Source organism: Mus caroli, chromosome 1 (genome assembly GCF_900094665.2).
Source record: "Mus caroli chromosome 1, CAROLI_EIJ_v1.1, whole genome shotgun sequence".
NCBI classification, from domain to species: domain Eukaryota; kingdom Metazoa; phylum Chordata; class Mammalia; order Rodentia; family Muridae; genus Mus; species Mus caroli.
The window spans coordinates 69027995-69048284 of NC_034570.1; the positions used below are offsets into that span (position 1 = coordinate 69027995).

The following is a 20290-nucleotide window of genomic DNA, read 5'->3' on the forward strand; positions in this document are numbered from 1 at the left end:
CATTAAGAGTAAGGGATGTGCCTTTTGTCTGGTGAGGCTGTAGTGGTTTTGGACACTCTCTGAGTTCATCATACTACCCAAGGACAGGTGACAAGAAGAAAGATCCTGGAATGATCTGGCCGAAGAGGTCAAAGACCCAATAAACAAATCTCAGGGAAAAGCCAAAAGCAGCACAAAGACAAAGCTCGTGACAAGCTCAACGTCCTTGCCCTTTTTAACAAAGCTATGTATGACAAACTGTAAGGAAGTCCCCAGCTATAAGCTTATTTCTTCAGCTGTGGCCTCTGAGAGACTCAATATCCATGGTTCCGTGGCCAGGGCAACCTTTCAGGAACTACTTAGTAAAGGATGTGTCAAGCACTGAGTCCAAGTAATCTACAGCAGAAACAGAAAGGGTGGAGATGTCCCAGCTTCTGGTGAAGATGCACAAACAGATTCAACCAACTCTACTTTAAAGTAAAACTCTGCTTTTTTAAAAAAAAGATTTATTTATTTTATGTATATGAGCACACTGTAGCTGTCTTCAGACACACCAGAAGAGGGTGTCAGATATCATTACAGATGGTTGTGAGCCACCATGTGGTTGCTGGGATTTGAACTCAGGACCTTTGGAAGAACAGTCAGTGCTCTTAACTGTTTGAGCCATCTCTCCAGCCCCAAAACTCTGTTTTAAGAAGAGTGAAGAATGTGGGTTTGTGTATGGAGGACTGAAGATAAGAGCACTTGTTGCTCTTATAGGCAACCTGAGTTTAGTTCCCAGAACCCACAGACTCATAGCCATCCATTACTTAGAGGTAGTATCCTCTGAGCATATCACTCACTTCTGAATTCAGAACTTGTACTAGAGACTTGACTATTGAAACTCAGGTCAGTGTCTTAACCTAGCTGCAAGGGAGTCAGGACATATGCGTTTTTCTAGCTTCTACCTTGGCGAGAGAGGACTTCCATGAAGAGGTGTCACAGATTTAGGTTGCCATAGATGACAGATATGTTTTATACTGGACTAGCTTCTAACATGTTTGACCCCAAGACCAAGCCATTCTTGGGAATGGCTCTAAGAGAAATGTATTCTGTTGGCTCCTGGCTCAATTGTGAGGAACTGTGAAAATTGTACTTGTATCTCTAGCCAACTCTGGATGCCAAAATGGATCTTGCTTCCTGGACAGAGGACATGGGTTGTGGTGGCATTACATGTACCAAGAAGTCACTCTGGAGTATCAACATGCAGGTGAGAAGTCCAAATCAGACTACATTATGAGGGAGAGTGAGTGGGGTAGCTCTTGTTTTGAACCTGTCTGTCACTGGTTTTGTCTGTCTTTGCTGTCACCATTTCTGTCAGCATTTAAGCATACATAGGCTTCGGAAGTGGTGGCCAACAAACACCAAAGTGGGCCATCCATGATGCATGCATGGGCCATCCTTGTCACAGTAGTAAAGTCCCTATCAGAACTCCCAATGGGTGACTGGCAGGTACAGGTATGCTGGAGGCAGAATGCCGAGAGAGCTGCAGGCGTAATGAAGGAATACATCGAATAGAATGAGCTAGCAGGAAGCAAGTGGTAGGTGAGTCAACACCACCTGCCCACCCTGCCCCAGAATGAGAGAGGAACATGGCCTTCTAAAAACCCTCCCAGAGGGACGATTTACCTCATTATTCCAGAGACATGGATGATAAAAGGGAGATGCTTGTGGAGTCGAGGCTGAAGTTCCTGACTCCAGGTGGGATGAGGGCCTCCAAGGGACCAGTTTGGTGTTCCCTCCTAAGTGAGAGGAGAATCCACGTGCAACATCCATTCTGGATTGGGATCTCTAAGGGACAAGTTGTGTGTTATGTAACCCAGCACCCTAGGGCTCCCAGGTTGACAAAAACTTCTCAAGCTGTCTTGAGATAAAACTCCCTGATGGTTTTCCAGGCTGTGGGGGAGGGTCCAGCACTAAGATGTAGAGAACAGAAGGAAGGCGAAAGGGATCCTCCTATGGTATTCCCAACAAGGGATGGCTCCATTAAGACTTAAGGCCAGGGCTGGAGAAATGGCTCAGTGGTTAAGAGCACTAACTGCTCTTCCAGAGGTCATGTTCAATTCCCAGCAACCACATGGTGGCTCACAACCATCTGTAATGAGATCTGATGCCCTCTTCTGGTGTGTCTGAAGGCAGTTACAGTGTTACTTATAATTAACAAACAAACAAACAAACAAACAAATCTTTAAAAAAATCTTAAGGCCAAGTTAGCTGGCACAGGGTGAAGGACGGGGCAACAGGTTACTTCACTGGGGCTGCTGCAATGAAGGATAACAGAGAGAACAGCATCACAGTGTCTGAAGTCAAGTGTCTGCAGACCCCAGTTCTCTCTGAAGATGCACAGGAAGGACCTGTTCCAGGCCTCTCAGTTTTTTGGAGTTTCCTTGGCTTGTGGTGGCATGCCGCCAATCTTCACACAGTGTTCTTTCCGTGTGTGTCTGTGTCCAAATCTCCCCTTTTTATAGACACACCATATTGGATAACAAAGGAGCGCACCCCACTCCAGGATGCCCTTAACAACTACAATGGTTTTATTTTCAAATAAGGGCTCATTCTGAGGTCATGGACGTTGAGAATTTGCATGTGAGTTTCAGGGGACACAATTCAACACCAGCCCATGGGCCTCATGGGCTTGACTTTAGGAAGGCAACTCACATGTCCTGTTTCTGCATAGCTGACACCCAGCGCTGACATCTTTGTAAACACGGATGACTGTGAGAAGTCTGGAGTAAATGGCTGGGGCTCAGACAGCCATCATCTGCAATCCACCAAGGATGCCCAAACTTGTGGATAACCTTCTTCCTAGGTGTAACCTCTATGGGGGAACATGCCTTCCTGCATCCCCATGTTCTCAGCCAAAGGAATAATACTTCCCTAGGATGGTTAGTGTAAATTGTCAACGTGATGACATCTAGAATCACCTCACAGGTGGGCCATGCCTGTCTGGGATTCTCTGGATTGATATGGATAAACTGGCTTTTTTGTTTGTTCCGTTGATAGGGTTTTGTTGTTGTTTTTTGAGACAGGGTTTTAATATGTAGCCCTGGCTGTCCTGGAACTCGCTCTGTGGGCCGGGCTGGCCTCGAATTTAGAAATCCTCTTGCCTCTGCCTCCCAAGTGCTGGGATTAAAGGCATGCGCCCCCACTGCCGGGCTCTCAGCCTTTTAAGTGATGGAATTAAAGCCGGGTACCTCCATGCTCCGCTCTCAGAAGATCCATCTTAGTTGCGGCAGGATCATTTCTCTGGCCAGGGGATTCTGAACTGTTTAAGCTGATTGTAGATGGGATGTGACCAGCTGCTTCAAGCAATCCCCAGGGCTCTGTGTGTAGGCTCTTCCCTTGGGTGGGGCTGAGATCGCACAGGGCAGGGGTCAGAGCAGTTTGTACTTTAGTACAGGCTTCTCTCCCCTCCTTTCCACCCCACCTTCTGCTGACCCCCACTTCTTCTCCCTTTGTTTGTTCTAAGGTGTAGGGGCCTGGCTTAAACGGACTGTCATTCAGGACTTTTATGGGCATGGATTATTCTAAGGTGTAGGGGCCTGGCTTAAACGGACTGTCATTCAGGGCTTTTATGGGCATGGGTTATTCTAGATGCCCAGTTTCAGAGACTCAGAGAACACAGTGGGGGTCCAGGTGCCCTTTGCGAACATCTCTCTGACCTTGGAAAGTGAGCTAGGTCCTCCACGGTTGGAGGAGCGGGGGCGGGATTCGGGCGGAGGAACAGTGAAAGCTTAGCCACAGGATTTTAGAGTGGTTGGCCCAATTGGAATGCCCCTGTTTCAGCTGCCTCTGGCTACTGATGGGTAGATAATGTGCCAAGGTCAAATGGTGGGTGGCGCCCTGTGCCAGAAGCCAGCCTTTGAAGGACATCAGTTGAGCTGAGGCTGGAGGTGTTGAGGGCAATGGCTTTCAGGGGTCTGTGATCTCGTGTCCAAGCTGGAGAGGCTTGTATGTGCGAAGAGGGTCTCCTCCAGGGCTCCTGAGGGAAAGGGAGGGGTGGCTAAAAGCAAGGTGGAGGAGTGTGTTTGAGGGATTGTGGGAATTTAGGGCCGTGCACCCGCCCCTCCTCCCCCCCGCAATGCGTGGGGCGCCTGGAGAGGGGTCTTGCGGGCAGGTGGGATCCTGCGGGGACCCGAGCGCGGGGCCCACGCTAGCCTGGTCGGGGTAAGTCAGGGATCGTCCACTCCCATTGTGCGGCCGGGCGGCGGCGGGCTGGCACAGCGGAGTGCTAGGAGGTGGAGCCGTGGACTGCGGGGCTCCGGCGCCTGCGTCCGCCTGGCCGGGCTCTGCGCGGCGAGAGGCCGGACGGGAACCCGGCAGCCGCGCCCCGGAGCTTGCGGGGAGGGACATGGGGCGCGGCGGCTCTCCCAAGCCCCGCAGGTTCCGGAGCCCGGAGATACTTAAAGGCAAGGCGTGGGCGCCGGGCCGGGTAGGGACAGCGGAATAACATGGACCGGGTTGGGCCTCGGAAGGGAGAGCGGGCTGGGCACCGGGATGGAGCATCCCGGAGGGGGCCCACGAGCGCGATTCCTGACCCCGCCCTCCTTCCCCAAGGCTCCCCAAGAGGTCTCTGCAGCGCCCCCTTCTTCTCACCCAGGGTTTGGGTCCCATAGTGATTGAGAGACTCCTAAGTCTTCAGCCCTGCCATGGCTAATGGGGTGATCCCGCCGCCCGGGGGCGCCTCCCCCCTACCCCAGGTGACTGATGCGTGGGGGTGGGGTGGGGGAGGAGGAGCAGGATGGGTGGGGTGTCCTCTGGATGACCCTGGGACCACCAGATCCAGATGTAGAGCTGTGTTGGTGGTGTAGAGGAATAGGGGGTCTTCGGTATTTCATGCACTTGTGGCTGGTGCTCCCACAACCTGGGGGGAAGCCCTCAGAGGGTGTTTTGGGGATGTTGATGCAGGCAAGGGTGAAGGTGTTGGGAAGGCCCTTGAAGTATGGAGTTGGGGGTGGGTGGGGAGTGTTCATGAATTAGGTGTTCTTAGGAGAGGCTATCTGGCCTGCAGGTCCGGGTGCCCTTGGAGGAGCCCCCTCTGGGTCCAGATGTAGAAGAGGAAGATGATGATTTGGGCAAGACCTTGGCTGTGAGCAGGTTTGGGGACCTCATCAGCAAGACCCCGGCCTGGGACCCTGAGAAGCCTAGCCGCAGCTACAGCGAGCGGGACTTTGAGTGTGGGTAGCCTGGGGACCCCTAGTGCTCCAGCCTTCACCACCATCACCTTCATCGCCACCATTACTGCGCTCACCTCCGGCTTGATCACTCAGTGTCATCCTGTGCTGGACGCTGTGCTGGGCCACCATGCCATGTTAAGTCATCCTGCCTCTCATACCATCACTTTGTTCACCTGTCAGGGGAGATGTAGGGGAGATGGGCCTGAGGTCTCTCTCAGTGACCTTCATCGTGCACTGGGTCCCACTCACCCTCTGCCCCACTGTGTTTCCTGATGTGTCTTCCCTCAGCTTCTCTCTTTCTTCGGTACCACATCTCCCGACTCCCCTTTGCGACTTTCTCTCTATGTCACTCTTGTCCCCACTCCACCTGGCCTCACCAATGACAGGAGCAGGGATGCATAGTTGGGAGGGGTGTCCTGGCTCTAGAAGAAAGACTGGGGGTGCCTTTGTTTTAGCGCTAGAATAAGGTGTGAACTCCTTGTGGGGGGAAGCCCCACTCTGCTTCAGGGGTCTCAACCTACTCTCCTGCACCTCCAGTTCACCGGCACACATCCCACCACACCCATCACCCGCTCTCAGCCCGCCTGCCTCCACCCCACAAGCTTCGGCGACCGCCCCCCACCTCTGCTCGGCACACCAGGAGGAAGAGGAAGAAAGAGAAAACCTCTGCTCCCCCATCAGAAGGGACACCCCCTATCCAGGAGGAGGGGGGAGCTGGAGCAGAAGAGGAGGAGGAGGAAGAAGAGGAAGAAGAGGGAGAGTCTGAGGCAGAGCCTGTGGAGCCTCCACCCCCGGGTCCCCCACAGAAAGCAAAGGTAGGGTCTCCTCCTCACTGACAGAGGGCTGGCTGGTCAAGACCTGACGTGACCGAGGTGGCTCCTGAGTGATGAGTCTGTCCATGTATGTCCACAGTTCTCCATTGGAAGTGATGAAGATGACAGCCCAGGTCTTCCTGTCAAGGCTCCCTGTGCCAAGGCCCTGCCTTCTGTGGGCCTGCAATCTGACCAGAGCCCCCAGCGCTCTGGCAGGTACTAGTCCCAGCTCCCTGGACCCAGCCCTCACTGAGCAGAACCCACTGCAATCCAGAGCAGGTGGCCCAAGTCCCTGACACTTGCCTGATTCCTAACCCTGAGTAGTGAGTGTCTGTAGGTATGACCCGGAAAGCCGAGAGAGTGAGGAGAGTCTCATCCGACTCCATGGTTTACAAGTGGGAGGAGGGAGCAAGAGGGGAGAAGAGAGTGTAGAGCCAAGAGGCCAAGAGTCCTCTAGGCCTGAGGTGTTGGTGAAGAGAGAGGGGTACAGGTAGACAAGCTGAGCCAGCGAGTGGGAAGGAATGAGCATGCTGGGAAAGGAGGCCTCTGTATTCACTCTTGTTCTCGAGGCTGTGTGTGTGTGTGGGGGGGGGAAGTATAAGAGTTCATTAGTTCAGCAGCTCCTTGCCTCTCTCCATTAAACCTAAAGCCTCATGTTACTTCCTCAGCTCCCCTAGTCCCCGGGCCCGGGCTTCCCGAATCTCCACAGAGAAGAGCCGGCCCTGGAGTCCATCAGCCAGCTATGACCTGCGGGAGCGATTGTGTCCAGGCAGTGCCCTGGGCAACCCTGGGCCAGAGCAGCGGGTGCCCACTGACGAGGCGGAGGCTCAAATGCTGGGTTCTGCCGATCTGGACGACATGAAGAGTGAGTGAGACCCCGTGGCGGGACCTTGAAGAGGGTGTCCCCACCTAGTCCTTTCCACAGTAGCCCTGTGGCAGAGAGAGCTTCATCTGACTAAGCCACCGCTCTTCCAGAGCTGTTTTCCTTAGTGTCACTCGGGAGTGCTCTCTGAGTCACCTATTGCATAAATCGACCCTCTTGGAGGAGGGCTCTCCTGAGATCTCCTTCCTTTGTAAACTCCATGTTAACCCACCTGCCTGGAGGCTGAGGGCTGAACTGCCACTGCCTGGCCTCACCTCTTCCCAAGCCAGGCCTGCAGCTGCCCTCACTCCTTCCTACCACCCTTGCCCTGGCCTGGCTGTGATCTCGGCACATTCCTTCCATCTTATCAGTGCCTGGCTTTGGTGCCACCTGTCATCACCCACGGGGCTCTGTGCCCAGGCAAGGGGCATCGCTGGTCTTCTGCCCTCCTCCTCCTCCTAAGATTCACAGGGTGTGGGCGGGGGCAGAGGTGGGGGGAGTTAGGGCTTTGAGCTCAATACGTCATGGAAAGTTGCCAGGGCCTGAGGACAGGGACAGGAACAATCCGATGGTAGCGGCAGTGGGGGGTTCATCAGGAGGGTGTATTTACAGATCTAGGGTGGGGGCTGATAACGGCAGGATCAGACTTGGGGGACGAGGAGAGTTGGGAGCAGGAAACCTTACCACGTCCAGCTCTGTGTGGGCAAAGGCAGCTCCGGCAGGGGCTCCCAATTCTTGGGACAGCCAGGGCTGAGGCCTTGGCCACCAGGGGAATGACAAGCCCGTTGGACAAGGTCATGGAGCCCAATGGGACTCTGAGTCCTAAGCCTGGGGACACTGAAGACCAATGCTCTGGGAGGAATCCAAGCCCCAGCGCTGGTGACTTAGTGGCCTCAGAGGATTTGGAAATGTTTGTACTGGACTTTGAAGACTATGGCCTATGGGAGCCCATGAGGGGCCACCCGAGCCCCCTGGCAGGGGTAGCTGCTTGTGAGTAACTAGGCAGCTAGCCTCTCTCCAGCTGTTCGTCTGGGCAGGTGGGAAGATGACCAAGCGGCCCTTCATAAGCTTGTTTGATAGGCACTAGTGGGGCTGGGATTCGGGTGCTGTGGATATGAAAGTGTTGGGAACTAGGTGTCTAGGGACAAGAATTGGACCCATGGCCCCACAGGTTGTGGCAAGGACTTCAGGGTATGGATAGGACTGAAGGCTTAAGTGGGATCTGCCTTTTGTTGTGACTTGGCTAGTGCTACAATGTTGCTCTGTACTGTGCCTTTCCTCTTCTGAGACTCTGTTTCCACATCTGTGAAATGGCCACCTGGAGAATGTGTGTGGGATTACAGCCAGGTGGACCTAGTGGGTACAAAAGGGGCCTGGAGCATGTGGGCCATGACCTAGAGATGGATCCTTAGGGCCCACGTCTACCTTGCCCACAGGTCATCGGCTGGAGGATAACCCCGGGGTGCGGCGACACTTGGTGAAGAAACCATCCCGGATACAGGGTGGGAGAGGCAGCCCCAGTGGCCTGGCGCCCATCTTGCGCAGGAAAAAGAAGAAGAAGAAGCTGGATCGGAGGCCTCATGAGGTATTTAGCCCGAGGGTGTCTGCTTTGGGGATCCAGTGTTTCTCCTTTGTGCCGGTCCCAACTCTGACAGCCTCCGAGCCCTCACCTTGATACCTATTGCAGGTGTTCGTGGAGCTGAATGAGCTGATGTTGGACCGGAGCCAGGAGCCACACTGGCGGGAGACAGCACGCTGGATCAAGTTCGAGGAGGATGTGGAGGAGGAGACGGAGCGCTGGGGGAAGCCTCATGTTGCTTCGCTCTCCTTCCGTAGCCTGCTGGAACTTAGGAGGACCATTGCCCAGGGTAGGGCTCCTTGGGCTGGCAATTTCTCCCTGCTGTAGCGCCATCTATGTTGGGCTGCCCAGTGAGTCGAGACCACTCTGGGAATTCCGAGGGGCAGGGCTATGCATTGCACCTGCACTCTTAGGCCGTGACTCACTCCCATTGCTTGGCCCCCATTGTCGTATGCATCCCCAGATGCCTGTAAGACATGTATCTGCTGTTAGTGCATTGGCCCTCAGCTCAGTTTGCACTGGGGTGGTCTCCCCTCTGGCTGGGCGGCTCCTTCCCTCACTGTGTCCTAGGAGCGGCTCTCCTGGACCTGGAACAGACCACCCTGCCGGGTATCGCTCACCTTGTGGTGGAGACCATGATTGTATCTGACCAGATCCGGCCTGAGGACAGGGCTAGTGTTCTGAGGACTCTACTCCTGAAACACAGGTGTGAGGGGCTGAGGACGAGGGCTCTGTCTGCTTCAGCTGTCCTAGGGTCATTGTCTCTTCTCAGGGGGTCTCAGACTGAGCTTGCATTACTCAATGTGATGGGAGCTTATTCCCCTTCCGTCTTCTTACAGCCTTAACCAATAAAAAGCTGTCACCTTAAGAAGGGCTGCAGGCTGTTGTCCCTCACTTCTCACCTCCTTGTGATCCCAGTCTAACATTGTACCTCGCCAATGTACCTTGCCCCTTTCTTTAGCCATCCCAACGATGACAAGGACAGTGGCTTTTTCCCTCGAAATCCGTCAAGCTCCAGTGTGAACTCAGTCTTGGGGAATCACCACCCAACTCCTAGTCATGGCCCTGATGGTGCGGTCCCCACCATGGCTGATGACCAAGGAGAGCCAGCCCCGTTGTGGCCACATGACCCTGATGCTAAGGAGGTTAGTGTACCTTGCCCGGCCTGAGCCTGGGAACTTAGAAGATGCCCAGTTTAGTTGAGATCCGGAAGGCTGGATGCCTGGCACCGCGATGAGCATGCTGTGTGTCTGTGGGTGGTGCACCAGAGGGCTCCCTGTGCTGATGATACAGGGTTTTGGTGTGGTGATGTGACTGACCCATTGGAGCCATTCCGCTGATAAGGCTGAGATGGGGTAGGGCATTGAGGAGAGGGCAGGGTCCTCCTAAGAGAGGAAGCAGGGCTGGGACGAGGGCTGGGAGGGCCTGCCGTGGTGTCTAGGCTGGGTCCCAGCCCTATTCCAGTTCTGCGTCCTCAGAAGCCCCTCCACATGCCTGGGGGAGACGGTCACCGAGGGAAAAGCCTGAAACTGCTGGAGAAGATCCCGGAGGACGCCGAGGCCACTGTCGTGCTTGTGGGTGAGGAGGGCCGGGTGCTGGAGGCAGGGCGTGCTGAATGTCCTCTGTTATGGTCTGTGCCCCTGGGCCTCTAGAGGAAGCTACTGAGTCCTATCTTCTCCAATCCCAGTTTCCTGCCATATTGGACTATGGGTAGTTTAATATATAGCACCACTGTAAGAATTAGGGGGGAATGCAATCCTTATGAGACACCCTTACTTTCCACCTCTTGGTGACTGCTATGTGGATATAAACACATAAGCGAACAGGGTACTTGAGATCCGAGGTTTCTTTCGCAGTATCCAACAGCCCCACTGTACAGAAGAACCCAGGTCTCCCTCCCAGAGCCTGCTTTGACTGTCTCCCTGTCCATCGACTGTCCCCCTGTCCATCACGGGTTTTGTCTTCCTCAGGCTGCGTGCCTTTCTTGGAGCAGCCGGCGGCAGCTTTTGTGCGGCTCAGCGAGGCTGTTCTCTTGGAGTCTGTGCTGGAGGTCCCCGTGCCTGTTCGCTTCCTCTTTGTGATGCTGGGGCCCAGCCATACCAGCACTGACTATCACGAATTAGGGCGCTCCATTGCCACACTCATGTCTGACAAGGTTGGTCCTGTAATCTGGGATGGCTTCTTTAGGCCTGTCTCCTGGCTCCTGCTTGTTCCCTAGCTGTCTATCTCTGGAGTGGAGTTGGCAAGCTGTTAGCTCAGGGTAGAAAACGGAAACCTAGGCTGTGCACGGAAAAGGTGGTAACACAGTAGTAGAGTCCCAGACACAATGTCTTGGATGTAGTAGGAAATGTGGACTGTCCCCCTGTCCTGTGCTGATGGTGCTGACCATGGCTGGCCTTAGACAGAACGGTCTCCTCGCTTGGGTGATGTTTGGGATGCAGGCCCTGCCTAGTCAGAGATGTTCTGAAATCCTTTCCTAGACTAGCCTGGTGCATATGGCTATCTGTCTTCTCCACCCTATCTCTGTGACCCAATATGATCTCTCTGAAGTCTCCTTCCTGGGCTCTCTCGGCCCATCCTTGAGAGCCATCCCCTCTTCCCAGCTCTTTCACGAGGCTGCCTATCAGGCAGATGACCGGCAGGACCTTTTGGGTGCCATCAGCGAGTTTTTGGATGGCAGCATTGTGATTCCCCCGTCGGAGGTGGAGGGCCGAGACCTACTACGTTCGGTGGCTGCCTTCCAGCGAGAGCTGCTGAGGAAGCGGCGGGAGCGGGAACAGACCAAGGTGGAGATGACCACCCGGGGGGGCTATGCTGCCCCTGGCAAAGGTCAGACCCCAGCCCACTCCTGCCTCTCCGAGTCCTGTACGCTTTTACCATCACTGCCCCTAGTGCTGTGTGGAACGCAGCCAGGGCCTTCAGACAGGATGGAGTGGCCTGAGTTTCATCAGAATCTTTCCCGTTTCCCCAGAGCTGTCTTTGGAGATGGGGGGCTCCGAGGCAACCTCTGAAGATGATCCCCTGCAGCGGACAGGCTCAGTGTTTGGGGGGCTAGTGCGGGATGTGAAGCGCCGTTACCCCCACTACCCCAGTGACCTGCGGGATGCTCTGCACTCCCAGTGTGTGGCTGCTGTGCTCTTTATCTATTTCGCGGCCCTCAGTCCTGCTATCACCTTTGGGGGGCTTTTAGGTGAGGCTCTCAGGGTCACTGTCGGGGGTTCGGATGGCACCCATAGGGGTCTCTGGCTCATATCACTTAGAGGGTCGATGGATAGCGGGGGATAGGAAAGCTGCAACTCCCTTAGGGAGCTACAGGGCCCGAGGACTCCAATGATCCATTTGGGGTGGGGTGGGGTTTAAAATGAGGGTGTAAAGGCAGGATCCCTGTAGGCCTTGTCTGTTGTTCTGGGAGCTGCTCCGCACTTGCTGGAGAGCCAGATGAGGAAGGGGCAGAACAGGAAAAGCCAGGCTATGGCTCTCTTACCAACCCCTTTCCACCCCAGGAGAGAAAACAGAGGGGCTGATGGGCGTGTCAGAGCTGATTGTGTCCACAGCTGTGCTTGGGGTCCTTTTCTCTCTGCTCGGGGCCCAGCCGCTGCTTGTGGTAGGCTTCTCTGGGCCTCTGCTGGTCTTTGAAGAAGCTTTCTTCAAGGTAAAGCCTGTCACTGCCCCTCCTTCCTGCCCTTTGTCAGCCCCTTATCTGAGTGTCCAGGAGCTGGGTCTCTGTAGCCTCCCTTCTTATCCTTGGAGTCTACTCCTGTTCATCCCACAGGTACCAATCTCAGGGCAGACGGTCCACCTGTAGGTAACCAACCTCCTTACTATCTCTAGTTCTGCCGAGCTCAGGACCTGGAGTACCTCACCGGTCGAGTGTGGGTGGGCCTCTGGCTGGTGGTCTTTGTCCTGGCCCTGGTGGCTGCAGAGGGCAGCTTCCTTGTCCGCTACATCTCACCATTCACCCAGGAGATCTTTGCTTTCCTCATTTCGCTAATTTTCATCTATGAGACGTTTCACAAGCTCTACAAGGTGTGGTGGTATCCAAGATGGTGGGTAGGGATAGGGTGGAGATAGTACCTGACCTAAGGAGGCCTGGGGCTTGCTGAGAGCAAGACATGGGGAGAGGGGCTCTGTGTGTGTGTGTGTGTTGGGAGGTGGAGGTTAAGGGACGTCAGGGATCAGGGCTGGGTTTGTCATCTGCCTGCGGAGAGTGAGGCATCCTCTTTCCTACACATAGGTGTTCACAGAGCATCCTCTGCTGCCATTCTACCCACCGGATGAGGCCCTGGAGACTGGCTTGGAACTGAATAGTAGTGCCCTGCCCCCCACAGAGGGACCACCAGGCCCGAGGAACCAACCCAACACAGCTCTGCTATCCCTCATTCTCATGCTGGGAACGTTCCTCATTGCCTTCTTCCTGCGCAAGTTCAGGAACAGCCGCTTCCTGGGGGGCAAGGTACTCCATTCCCCTTGACTCCTGTTGTCCCTGATAGGCTTAGGTCCCGAGAGAGTCTTCCTCCCTTCTTGGCCAATGCAATGGCCCAACAATCCCCCAACCCCGACAAAACAAGAGTGTCTCTCAGCTGCGGCTGGCACTCAGGGGCTGGCACCTTGAGGGACACACCTTAGAGTATTTCTGGCCTTAGCTTGGTCCCAGAAAGGGTTGTGGGAGGGGGTGTCTCCTGTCCCTTAGCCCCTTGCTTCTAACCTGGCTGTCCTCGGCAGGCTCGGCGCATCATCGGGGATTTTGGCATTCCCATCTCCATCCTGGTGATGGTCCTTGTGGATTACTCTATCACAGACACCTACACACAGGTGAGTTTGCCCCATCTGCTGTGGCCACTTAAATTCCACTAGCCCCAGGATCTGGAGCGGGTAGCAGCCCAGTTCTCTTAGTCAAGTGGCAAGATGTTGGGCCACATCAGAGACTGCTGTGAGGTTTGACCCAGGAGCTACCCAGGTCATCTAACTGTGTATGATCCCAAGTGGCAGGAATTTGGAATAAATGTGAGCTGGTGTAGAGTGCCAGGTCGCTACAACAGCAGGTCTCCTGACAACTTTGGAGCTGGGGGGGGGGGGGATGGTATCCCATTGCTATGTTCTCTGCCGGCTCCTGGAATAGTGACTTTGGAGAATGAAAGTGAGTTTCAGCAGCTCCGAGAGTTCTGGGAACTCTGGTAGGAACAGCTGCAATGTAAACCTCATCTGTGGGCAGCCTCTGGCTCTGACCCATGTCTTCCTTCCTGCCATGCAGAAGCTGACGGTGCCTACAGGGCTTTCAGTGACTTCCCCTCATAAGCGCACATGGTTCATCCCACCCTTGGGCAGTGCCCGCCCCTTCCCACCATGGATGATGGTGGCTGCTGCTGTCCCCGCGCTCTTGGTCCTCATCCTCATATTCATGGAGACACAGATCACTGCGTGAGAGGGCTGGAGAGGGAGGGGAGATGGACGGATGACTTGGCTTCAGGGTTAAGGCACGGGTACCTTATCTGTCTAGTGATGCCTTGTGGTAGGCTGTGAGGAGTTTGTTGGGATCTGGCATGAGTGAGGGATGGGGAGGAGGAGGAGAAAGAGGAGGAGAGGAGGGGGAGGAGGAGGAGGATGGGGAGCTAGAGCAACAGGCTGGAACAGGTGTGGGCATGTGGGCCCAGGTATGGTTCTCCTATGGGGGAGGGTTTGACCTGGTGCTTCTTGCTATCACCCCTGGCAGGGTGGCACTTGGAAGTTCTCAGAATTCTGTCAGGGTGTTCTGTCACCCAGCGATGCTCACACATTTCTCATTTTGGTTAAACCAAAATAACACGGTCTGATCTGGCATCTGGCTTTTGTGGTGCTTTAAATGTTCGCAGCATGAGAATTTGGCTCAGGTTTACTGGAGTGTGAGAACTTTAATTTGGGAATGTGAAAGAGGAAGCTGGCAGGTCCGGGGAGAACTGTCGTCTTCAGGGCTCCCCTCCCCACAAGCCTTGGGTGAACGGTGTGTGTGCGAGCGAGCGTGGCAGGTCCGCCTGCTAGCTAGCTCCTTTTCCTTCAATCTGCACAGGCTCATTGTCAGCCAGAAGGCACGGAGGCTACTCAAGGGCTCCGGCTTCCATCTTGACCTGCTTTTGATTGGCTCTTTGGGCGGCCTCTGTGGCTTGTTCGGCTTGCCCTGGCTCACAGCTGCCACTGTGCGCTCTGTCACTCATGTCAACGCGTTGACGGTAATGCGGACTGCCATTGCGCCCGGTGACAAGCCCCAGATCCAGGAGGTGCGGGAGCAGCGGGTCACCGGGGTGCTCATTGCCAGCCTCGTGGGTGAGCACTGGAGTCTCCCCATAGATTTGCTTTCTTGGGCCCAGTGGCTTGAGCTTCTCATCCTGGGCTTGACCCTCCTGAATCTGCAGGTGCAGTATGCTTAGCCCACCCGCCAGGTCTCCAGCCAGTCTCCTCACACTGGGAACTCTTCCCTGCTTCCCCTTTGTCCCGATCCACCTCTGTCAAGAAGGCCCAGATTGGTCAGATAAACAAATCCCTTACCAGGCCCTTTGTCTGGGCAGGGCAGGGGCCAGGGGTAGGCAGATCTGTGTTACCTCCCCTAGGCCTGTCTATCGTCATGGGAGCTGTGTTGCGCCGGATCCCATTGGCTGTACTTTTCGGGATTTTCCTGTACATGGGCGTCACATCACTGTCTGGTATCCAATTGTCCCAACGTCTGCTGCTCATTTTCATGCCAGCAAAGCATCATCCTGAGCAGCCCTACGTGACCAAGGTCAGGCCCAGATGCATGGAGTTGGGGACATGGTTGAGTTGATGGGACTGGGTCTGGAGGGACTCCTTGGCTAGGGATGAGCAGAAGGAAGAAGATAAAGATAACTGGGACCCAGAGAGCCATGTTCCCTGAGGTGTGGGTGGAGCCTGAATGGCCATGGTGTAATGAGACTAAGCCTGTACCCCAGGTGAAGACATGGCGGATGCACCTGTTCACCTGCATCCAGCTGGGCTGCATTGCACTTCTCTGGGTGGTCAAGTCAACGGCGGCCTCGCTGGCCTTTCCTTTCCTGCTCTTGCTCACGGTGCCTCTGAGGCGTTGCCTTTTGCCCCGGCTCTTCCAGGACAGGGAGCTGCAGGCGGTAAGGGCTGATGGCTTGGGGTGGCTGGGGGTTAGGAGGATTAAGGCGGTTGGGCACTGATTTAGATACCTGGCTTCCTGCTGGTTTGTGTGAACTGGGGAAAGTTACTGCATGCTCGGAAGTGCTGTTTTCACTGGTATAGTGGGCTTGTTGTGTCTACCGAAGAACTGGTGGGAGAGTTAACTACGAATCGAGGTAAAGCTGCTGATATGAGGCTTTAAGAAGAACAAGACAGGCCTGCTGTGGACAGTGTGCTTAAGCAAAGTACCTGGCTGCAGGCTGCGTATGGATGGGATTGCACAGACATCAGTCTTGGGCCCTGTTTCTGTCAGCTATAGCAAAGGACATCTTTTTGCTCTTCTTACATTTTTTCATGTTTCCTTCCTTCCTCTCTCTCTCTCTCTTCCTCCTCCTCCTCTTCCTTCTTCAGCATTTTTGCTTGTTTTTGTTTTCCAAGACAGATTTTTTTCTGTGTAGCCCTGGCTGACCTGGAACTCGGTCTGTAGACCAGGCTGGCTTCAAGCTCACAGAGCTCCACCTGCCTTTGCCTTCAGCTGGGATCAAAGGCGTGCACTACCACACCTGGCTTTTTAAAATGTATTTTATGTGTATGGGCTGAGGTTCTCTCTCTGCCACGTGGGTCCTGGGGATTGAAGCTGGGTCATCAAGCTTAGTGGCAAGCACCTTTATCTGCTGAGTCACCTCACAGTCCGATTTTTGCAATTCTTTCACGCTCAGATATGGGGCACAGAGGCGCCAGGATCCCAGGATCCTAGGCATACGCATCCTGTGTCACTGTTGGTATTGTACAAGTCCATTTGGGCATTCTGGGTGATTGGGAAATGAAGGTTTGAGGCAGGGAAGTACTTCAAGCTGGGGTCCTGGAGAGAGAATAGGTGTTGAGAAGAGGATGCGAGGAACAGGAGAAACGTTTGTCTGTCCCCCTGCCTTTCCCAACCCCGTGCTCTCTTCTGCAGCTGGACTCTGAAGATGCCGAGCCGAACTTTGACGAGGACGGTCAGGACGAGTACAATGAGCTGCACATGCCTGTGTGACCCGCAGGATGGTGCCCCTCCGAGACCCCACCTTGGCGACTCACAGACCCTAGGAACCCAGCACCAGGGCCAGGCATTCCTCAGACCCAGGGATGTGCCTGGAGTCACTGCCTATGCCAGGCCAGTGGCCCCTTGACTTTCACAGCCCAGGCGGCACCGGCTTTGAAGTCATTACAACACACTCCGTGTCTTGTGTCTGCCTCATTTTCTTGGTGCCGCCTGTGGCTTCTCAGGCCACATTTACCTACCTGAAGTGTTACCAGGGCCATCCAAACTGGAAGAGATTTGAAGCAGAGGACAGAGAGGGCTTGAGGGGGAGAGGTAGATTCAAGACTACTGAAAATCCAAGCTGGGTCTTGCTGTTCCCTTCTTTAGCTCCCTTCAGTATAGCGGAAGAACAGGAGGTTCAAGGTCTACTGAGGGTCACATGCCCATTAATCTAGCCCTGGATTAGAAAGGAGGGGACAAGGAGGCGCTGCTTCCCTTTAGCCACCAGGGAAATCAGGGTGACTTCAGTCCTGTGGGGCTACAAAGCTGCACGGGAAATGCATCTGGGAAGCAGAGGTAGCGGCTCAGCCCCTTAGACGCCAGGATGGCGCGGGGTTGGGGGCCCGCTGGACCATTTTAGATCCTTCTGGCTTAAGCGGGAAGCGGTTCTAGGATTCCTGAAGCCACTCCTTGTGCAACAGTCTGTTTTGCCAGAAATAACCTGGGAGGCCTTGAGGGGGGTGGAAACAGGACCCGTTGCGTCACAGTTGCTAGGTAACCAGCTGCCTGGAGCCTGCCGGCCTTGTGTAGCCCTCTGGCGGTGGTTTTTGCGCACTGTAGGCTCTGTCGGCAGAGCAAGGGGAAGGCTGCCACCTGGCGGGTCCGATTTAATCCCAGGGTTCATTTAAGCGGGTTCCAAAGGATTCTGGGAGGTTCATGGCGGTCTGCGGCTCCAAGCATCCAGGGTTAATGACGCCTTGGCATCACATAATCCTTTCCTTCTGGAGCTGGTTCTGCATTCCTATCTTTATCCGATTTGACCTCTCCTTTTCTGTCATGGTTCAGGCCTACAGCTGGTGCCTGGGGCAGGCAGGGGACACAGAGATGTTTGCTGTTTTCCTAAGGCAGAGCAGAACAGAGACAACAGTAACCGGGCTATCATCATGTTTTAAGCATTTCATCCCAGCTGCCCACCCATCCTTGCTCTCTGATGCTTCATGCCTTTGACTGGCTCATTTAGCCTATTTGAACACAAAAGTCTTGGTAGATGGACCATGCCAAGGTTGAATGTAAAAAATACTCTGCCAGGGATCAAAACAAAAGTCAGATGTAAAGCCTAGATCACAGGCAGGCGTGGAGCAGGTCTCCCACACACAGAGGGCCCGACCTTATCAACGTTAGGCTTGGCCGACAGGCTTCTGGGAGAACCTGGAACCCTTTCTGGGTATTGGCTGCTGGCTGGCTCTTCTGTTGTGGGGATTCCTTTACAACTCCATGAAGGAGCCTGCTTTTCCCAGGAGCCCTCTCCTGCAAGTGAGAAGAAGAGGATCCACGTGGAGATCTTAGTCGGGGTTAGTAGCAGGTGATGTCCAGTGAAGTGAGGAGACCCTCTGGCCTCAAAACAAAAGGTGAGAACAATATGAAATTTGAGTCGGGTAGCCATGACAACCAATATGAAACGGATAACGTGAGGATACTGGAGCTGCAGGGGATGGGCTGAAGTTTAGGAGGAGCCTCGCAGAAGATGCAATTCTGGGGTGGGGCCCTGGGCAGGGCTTTCTCCACAGCCCTAAAAGTCGCCCGGAAGGGTGCTGCTAGGGAGCGGAGTGGAGACTAGGATGATTCTGTAAGAGACAGGATGTCGAGACCATGACATACATCCAGGCTTGGGCCTGGGTGACTAGACTGAACGTCATTAGAGGACATTTGGAATTTATCCCACAGTCCCATGTTTCAACTGACCATTCCTTGACTGGGCCTTTGGCCATATCCTCTCAAGAGCCTGGGACCTTTGAGGACATTAAAAAAAAAAAAAGCATAGCGGAACATCAGTAGAGAGGTGTTCTGTTCCTATGGCATGGCTTGAGGGGGGATGGGGTGGGTATTATAAGGCAGGTGTTCTGGAGTATNCCCCCCCCCCCCNNAAAAAAAAAAAAAAAAACAACCCAGCTGCCATGATCAGATGAGTTGTACTTGCTTGCAAGAGACCAACAGGAGAGGCCTGTGGGCCATTGACCTTTCCTCAGAACAGGGTTTGGGCAAGGTCATTAGAGACTGTAACCTCTTCTCAAAGCCATCTGTGTGCAGTTCTGCCTTGATTGCACTTAGTGTGTTCAGGGGGCACAACCTCAAGGTCTTGGGAGATGCTAGGTCTCTAGCAGGGAGAGTATGTCTGCTGGGAAAGGCTAACTAACAGAAGGGTGCTTTGTTTATTTGCCTATGTATGGGAAAGCCATCCTCCATGCTGGGTTCCTTGCCAGCATGTACCCTGTGACCAATAAACTCAGGCGGGTTCCCCAGAGTGAACTTTGTAGGATCCTACTTCAGTTTGTTGTTGGGACCTTGTAAGGTGGGGGTAGACTTTGTTTATGTCTCCTTAAGGAAGGGATTCTTCCAACAGAAGTTGAGGAAGGAGGTAAAGGTCATGGTCTACTAAACACCCAGCCCAGCATCCTTGGAAAAGGCTTAGGGAGTAGGCATGTGTGAAGTGTTGGGGTCAGGGTTGGGGGTAACAATCTATACTCTTTTGTAACTTTCAGAGTCAGATTATGGGCAAGAGTCACACCTTGGCCAAGTGCCCAGGGTTTTCATTATCCTTGGACAAGTTCAAGCCCATTTCCAGTCTAGAGTTCTAACACGTTTTCTTTGTACAAAGAAGGTGGCTGTCCCTTCCCTCCTGCTGAGGATTCAGCTCACATAGACAGCTGAGGATCCTGTGACAGCCTCTGACTGTCGGAGCAGTGGACCATCTGCTCATATTGCCCTACACACCTCCTTTAGGGCACAGAAGCTGGCAATAATGTGTACCATTTGGCAGGCCAGGTGACATCTCTTCTTGTATCATATCAGGTGACTCAAATGATCACCATGGCTGTTGACACTTGGCACTCTCAAAGGGAATTCTAAGCAGCAACGGGGAGACAAAGCTAAACTCAAGGGCACCTGTACTAAACACAGCCTGCTGCTCAGCTCTCAATGAAGCCATTGCTGATAACCAGCAAAAACAGGTTCTGGCAGTGCCCACCAGTGGCCTGAATCCAAGGTGGCAAATTAGAAAATGCAGAGTGAGGAATTTGGTTTCCAGATAAATTATTCAATCATTTGAATTTGATCCATTGCACGTCTCATCCATTGTGGGGGGAAAAAAAGCACAGGCTCCAATATTCATAGGATTTATGTTCTGTGAGGAAGACTGACTGAGTGGGCTGCTGGGATTATTTTCAATTTTCTAGGAACTGTTTCTTAATATCGAACGATGCTTTATCAAGTGCTAACTAAGCAGACAGTCACTGGGATGGTCTCTGGGTGGCAGATGAATCACAGTGTTTGTAGGTGATGGGAAAGTGTTGCCCAGAGCTCGTCCATATCAAGGGTCCCAGGAGAGAAGTGGAGGGGGGGTAATAGCTTGGGGGCAAGGAACAGTGGAGCACAGAGCTGCTGCAAAGAGAGAAGGGGGAAGGGGTTTCT

General features: G+C 54.0%; 1 protein-coding gene across 6 annotated transcripts; it reads left to right on the forward strand.

Annotated features, from left to right (window-relative positions):
• Positions 1-3886: 3886 nt before the first annotated feature.
• On the forward strand, positions 3887-20188 carry Slc4a3 (solute carrier family 4 member 3). 6 transcript variants are annotated; one of them, XM_029479276.1, is made up of 23 exons: positions 3887-3969; positions 4619-4718; positions 5030-5195; positions 5733-6010; positions 6108-6223; positions 6676-6872; positions 8306-8454; positions 8557-8737; positions 9019-9154; positions 9410-9593; positions 9927-10026; positions 10419-10603; positions 11052-11277; positions 11420-11638; positions 11952-12100; positions 12280-12474; positions 12683-12901; positions 13171-13260; positions 13700-13866; positions 14492-14745; positions 15030-15199; positions 15387-15560; positions 16538-20188. In XM_029479276.1, the coding sequence occupies exons 2-23, from the start codon at positions 4668-4670 to the stop codon at positions 16613-16615; spliced, it is 3684 nt and encodes a 1227-aa protein (XP_029335136.1). In that variant the 5' UTR covers positions 3887-3969; positions 4619-4667; the 3' UTR covers positions 16616-20188. The 6 variants fall into 6 exon arrangements, with proteins under 6 accessions (XP_029335136.1, XP_021014188.1, XP_029335129.1 ...); XM_021158529.2 differs by lacking the exon at positions 3887-3969 and adding an exon at positions 4073-4185 and having other exon boundaries at positions 4576-4718; XM_029479269.1 differs by lacking the exon at positions 3887-3969 and adding an exon at positions 4073-4185.
• The last annotated feature ends 102 nt before the right edge of the window (positions 20189-20290 follow it).

Bases quoted from the DNA above. Each gene is read 5' to 3' on its own strand.
- Slc4a3 (XM_029479276.1), top strand. From the start codon at position 4,668: ATGGCTAATGGGGTGATCCCGCCGCCCGGGGGCGCCTCCCCCCTACCC. The intron at 9,155-9,409 runs GTGTGAGGGGCT...CCCTTTCTTTAG, and splicing joins ACTCTACTCCTGAAACACAG to CCATCCCAACGATGACAAGG. The intron at 15,200-15,386 runs GTCAGGCCCAGA...CCTGTACCCCAG, and splicing joins AGCAGCCCTACGTGACCAAG to GTGAAGACATGGCGGATGCA.